Here is a 5,746-nt window from a genome sequence, read left to right as displayed (position 1 = left end):
CAGAAGGAAGATGGGGCAATCTACTTCCGTAGTGATACTGCCTCGGAAACCCAAGGAGGGGTCGCTATGAGTCGGGGCCGACTCGACAGCAAACAACAACAACACAACTATTGGGAGCTCTGGTAGCATAGTGCCTAAGGCACTTGACTGCTAACCAGAAGGTTGGTGGTTCAAACCCACCAGCCACTCCCCAGAAGGAAGGTTGGGCAAGATACTTCTGTAGTGATACTGCCTCGGAAACCCAAGGAGGGGTCGCTATGGGTCACATCTGACTCCATGACAATGGTTGCATTGCGTTTGCATACACACGTATTAGAATGGACAACAAATACTTGCAAGGATGTGGAGCAACAAGAAACTCATTTATTGCTAGTGGGAAAACAAAATGGTACAACTACTTTCGAAGATTGGCAGTTTTTTACAAAGCTAAACATAGGCTGAACAATCTAGCAATTGCACTCCTAAGCATTTACTCAAATGAATTGAAAATATACCCACCAAAACCCTGGACACAAATGTTTTTAGCAGCTGTATTCTTAATTGTCCAAAAGAGGAACCAACCAATATTTGAATATGGCAACGTAATTGAATATGCATTTCTTTAGGGGAATGGAAAGACAAAATGTGGTACATTCATACAATGGAGTTATCTTCTGCAAAAAAAAAAAGTGAATGAGCTATTAAAATCACAAAAAGACATGGAGAAACCACGAAAGAATACTGCTAAGTGAAAAAAGCTAGTCTGAAAAAGCTCTATATTGTATGATTCCACTTATATGACACTCTGGAAAAGGCGAAACTATACACCTCTAAAAATTGTTTTTGTGTTTTTTGTTTTAAATCAAATACAGTTGAACCTTCTGGAGTTTTAAATGTCAATTCTTATGACAAATAACTGAACCCATTTAATCCAGTCTGTGACACCAGAATGCTACTAAGCTACAGGTTCAGGGCAGACACGAGCACTAGTTTCAAGAGAATTTTATTCTGTGGTTACAAATGTACTGTACCCTTCACCTAAGGCAAGCATTACAAATATGAAATGTTTGATAATAAAAAGACAATGTGGTTAGTTACAGCATAAAAGTACAAAAGCATAAGCTCTGAAGTTGTATTGCTTTAGTCTATTTCAAATTTGTGCTGTTAAGGCTTCAATTTCCTTTTCCATAAATGAAGATTTCAGTAGTACTCACCTCAAAGGTGTACTGTGAAGAATGAATGAAACAATATGTCAAAGTTCAGAACATAATTAGGTATATAATAATCACACAATAAATTATAGCTATTATTATTAATGTAAGTTCTCTCCACTACTTACATATACATATTTTTATATGTTTATATATACTTACAAGGAGCTCTGGTGGCACAGTGCCTAAGGCATTTGACTACTAACCAGAAGGCTGGCAGTTCAAACCTACCAGCAGCATCGTGGAAGGAAGATGGGGCAATCTATTTCTGTAAAGATTTACCACCTTGGAAACCCAACGGGGGTTTCTATAAGTTGGAATTGACTTAATGGCAGTGAGATTATATGTATTTTTATATAAATATAAAGAAAGCATTTGATGGGAAAATGATCTCTACAACTCAAAAGCTACCAGTATATCAAAGATCAAAATAAGACATCAAAATTATGATCTTAGTAACATTTTCCTTGAGAGGTTCAAAATAATTTCCAAATATCATCCAACTAATAATTTCAGGGTCCAAAGTGTTAAACTGGAGTTGTACATGTACAAGTAATTAAAGTGTATGACTTCTAAGCAAGCTGTCCAAAATAGGAGAGGAGGCATAAAGGAAAGAACTTCTGAAGTGATTTTTACAGCTCCAAGATAAGTAAGGGATTCAAGAAGTTTCTCTGCGGTTAAATCTGAGTTTAACCTGTTTCGCTTAAGATTTCTTTCACCAGGACCTCGATCAGGCCATCCCTTGTTGTTGTTGTTGTTGTTATGTGCCATCGAGTTGGACCCGACGCATAGCAACCCCTCCTTGGGTTTCCGCGACAGTATCACTATGGAAGTAGATTGCCTAGCCTTCCTTCTGAGGAGTGCCTGGTGGGTTTGAACTGCCAGCCTTCTGGTTAGCAGTCAAGTGCCTTTAGGCACCTTAGAGCCTCCTTTCTCCTTTATTTGTCTCTAGCAGTAAAGACCCAAATTGAAATACAATTGAGACTTTCACAGTGGAACTTCGTAATAAAAATCATCAGAACTCCTTTGACAGATACAAAAACTGTGATTCAGACAAGTGAAATCACTTGTCCAAAGTAATATAGTAATTAAAGAATTGAGCTAACCTAACTTCTAGCTTTCTTTCACTACTTCTACTCTTTCACTACACTTAACAAACAACAAGAATCTAGCCCATGTCACAAAGAATACATTCCTATATCACTATAATACTGACTCAAATTCAGCCCATCATGACATTCATCTTATACTGGCTACATTCATAATCAATAATTTGTTTTATATTTATATGAAATTTACCCAGAATTATCCCTTTTTATTTATGTCCCTGATTATTTCCTTGCCATCACTCTAATTGTTCATGGATTATGATTTGTAATCCAGTTTCTATCTGACTACTTCTCACATCTACACAGATGATGAATTATTCTATTAATGCCAGAAAAAATCCAGCAAAAAATCAGTATGCTATAAATAATAGAACTAAATGAAATTTCCAAAGATTGAAAACTGAGCATCACAGATACCACCAAACATAGTTTATGAGTTTCTATGATTTCAGATAAAAAGGAAACATTAAAGTTATAAATTATATTTAAGTTAAAATTTTAAATTTAAATTACAAATTACAATCTAGTTGCAAAAATATCTGTGATAATCTCTGTAATAATTTAATGAAAGGGAAACTAAAAGAAAAGATACTAACAATGAACATATGGTTCTACAGGTCTACAAAAGGAATGTTAACCTTACTTCAAAAAAACTAAAAACCCAAACTCGTTGCTATTGAGTCGGTCCCAACTCATAGCAACCCCTCCTTGGGTTTCTGAGGCGGTATCTCTATGGAGGAGATTGCCTAGTCTTCCTTCTGAAGGAGTGGCTGGTGGGTTTGAACCACAAGCCTTCTGATTAGCAGTCAAATACCTTAGGCACTACGCCACCACATTTAAATACATCCACCCACTGCCAATGAGTTGATTCTGGCTCATAATGACCCTAGAGAACAAAGTAGAACTGCCCTATAGGGTTTCCAACGTTGTAAATCTTTACAGAAACAGACTGCCTCATCCTTCTCCTGCAAAGTGGCTGGTGGGTACAAACTGCTGACCTTCTGGTTAGCATGCGAATGCCTTAACCACTGTGCCACCAGAGCTCCAAACACAAGAGGCATACATCATTTTCACAAATCACATAACATTTCTGGATTGCTAGTTACTTCTACTTCAGAAGATAAAGACAAACCATATAAAACATAGTAATTAAAATAAAACATTATGAGGAGACTCAATTCCAATATATTAATCTCACTGAGAGAGATAATTTTTACTGACAGAAACTATACTACTTTGAAATATGTTTGTTGTTGTTGTTGTTGTTTGCCGTCGAGTCGGCCCCCGACTCATAGCGACCCCTCCTTGGGTTTCCGAGGCAGTATCACTACAGAAGTAGGATTGCCCAACCTTCCTTCCGAGGAGTGGCTGGTGGGTTTGAACCGCCAGCCTTCTGGTTAGCAGTCAAGTGCCTTAGCCACTATGCTACCATATGTTTAGCTCATTAAAAATAAAATGTAAACAATTCCATACAGCCTATATAATTGTATGATAAAATAGAGAACACAGTTTATTCATGAAATCAAAATTATTAAACATATTTGAGAGACAGTGTGTGTGATTCTGTATTAAATAATAAATTTAGAACATCCTCTCTAAAAAACAAACTCAGAATCTAAGGTGAAAGAAGACATACATGTAACAGAGCACATAGGGGGCACAGCTATGAAAACTTCTTAAACATAACCAAACTTCATGGAACTGAGCTACTGGGCTTAAAGGCTAACACCATAGCTTGGGGGACATGTAGGTCAACTGGCATAACATGGTACATAAAGACAATGTTCTAAATCCTACTTTGATGAGTAGCATCTGGGGTCTTAAAAGCTTGTGAGTGGCTACCTAAGAGACCAAAATTATTGGTCTCTTCCTACCTGAAGCAAAGGAGAGTGAAGAAAACCAAAGACTAGTAGAAGCTATTAGTCCAAAGAACCAATGGCCCACACGATTAGTTTACTCCACTGGTCTGAGACTAGAACTAGGTGGCACCCAGGTACTACTAAGACTGTTCTCAACAAGGACACAATATAAGGTCCCAGTTAAACTGGGTAAAAAATGTCAACAAAACTCAAATTCATAAAAAAAGACCACAACTACTGGTCTAATGAGACTGGAAGAATCCCAGAGACTACTGCTCCAAGTTACCTTTCTAACATGGAAGTGAAACTACTCACAGAAGCCACTCCTCAACCAAATAATAGGCTGGCCTATAAAATAAACAATAATATCCATGAGGAATGTACTCCTTAGAACAATTAATTATACAAGACCAAAAGGGCAACCTTTGCCCAAAAATGAAAAGGAGACAGCACGAAGGGGCAGGGAAACTAGGGTAGAGATGGGGAGAGTGTTGACATATTGCAGATATTGCAGCCAATGTCACAGAACAATTTGTGTATAAATTATTGAATGGAAAACAAATTTGATTTGTAAACTTTTACCTAAAGTACAGTAAGTGTTCAAAAGAAATAAAATAATGGGAAAGAAAAGAGTATAAAATAGAGGGTAAAACATAGGGAACCCAAAAGAACAATGTGTCAACCTGGGACTCAGCTGCTCTGTGTCCCATGCTTTTTGTAAGTCACCTTGATACCTTGCTCTTTCTTGCTAGCTCCTGAGTGTTCTCTCTGAAAGTAAATGAGATTAGATCTCCCTAACTTTATACAGATTTTTTTCATGCTCTTCAAGAGATAAATAGAATAAGTAGTCATAAATATGTCAGTATGCCATAAAACCATTACTTACAGAAAAGTGAATTAAAATGTGAAGCTGGGATACAGGCTCCAATTACTAGAATTTGCAATTTCAAACTTCAGGCTACTAATCTATTAAGACTTTCCCCAAAATGCTCAGACTCAGGACATAAATTCTTAACAGACCCATGTTAACTAACTGCTGCATGTATAATTTACAGAGAAGCATTAGAAACAATATTAATGAGAACTATCAACATACCTTTTGATAAACAATGGAGCACACAAGATCCTTGACAGCAGACAAAGATAGTTCCTGGGCTTCAATGGTAACGCTTTCCCGTGTAAGGCCAATTTGCAGTAGAAATGAAACTGTGTGCACTGAGCCCCCAGAGTTGGTGAGTGACTGTGCACTGGAGCTTCCATTGGACAGTTTGGCATAGAGTCCAGTCTTAGGACTTGAACATGGAGAAAGAGTTGGAAGCACAGCAGGAAGAAATGCAGGTAATATAGACTTCTGGGCTGATGGAGGGGAACTGTTTGCGGACATCTGCCTTTCTTTAATCTTATAAAAATAGTTATTAATTTCTTTAAAATGGTTATGAAGACTTTAAAACCACAGTGATAAAAAAAGTGACTGCACTTTTACAAACAGTAAAAAGTTGCTTTATTTCCTCTTTTAAGTCACTCATGCCAATGACTGTAAGTTCTACAACTATGAGTTGGATACACAAGAGGTCCTATTTTCCTTAAT

General features: G+C 37.1%; 1 protein-coding gene across 1 annotated transcript in view; it reads right to left on the bottom strand.

The window, feature by feature from the left end:
- The window catches only part of PRKD3 (protein kinase D3), a 158,679-nt gene extending 153,137 nt beyond the window's left edge, over positions 1-5,542 (bottom strand). Inside the window, exon 1 of the mRNA XM_007945066.2 lies at positions 5,255-5,542. Coding sequence (XP_007943257.1) covers positions 5,255-5,542 — 288 coding nt within the window. The remainder of the gene's footprint in view (positions 1-5,254) is intronic.
- Positions 5,543-5,746: the final 204 nt, after the last annotated feature.

Source organism: Orycteropus afer, unplaced genomic scaffold (genome assembly GCF_000298275.1).
Source record: "Orycteropus afer afer isolate SDZICR_OR568_19922 unplaced genomic scaffold, OryAfe1.0 scaffold00131, whole genome shotgun sequence".
NCBI lineage: Eukaryota > Metazoa > Chordata > Mammalia > Tubulidentata > Orycteropodidae > Orycteropus > Orycteropus afer.
This window is presented reverse-complemented; position numbering and strand designations above follow the sequence as displayed.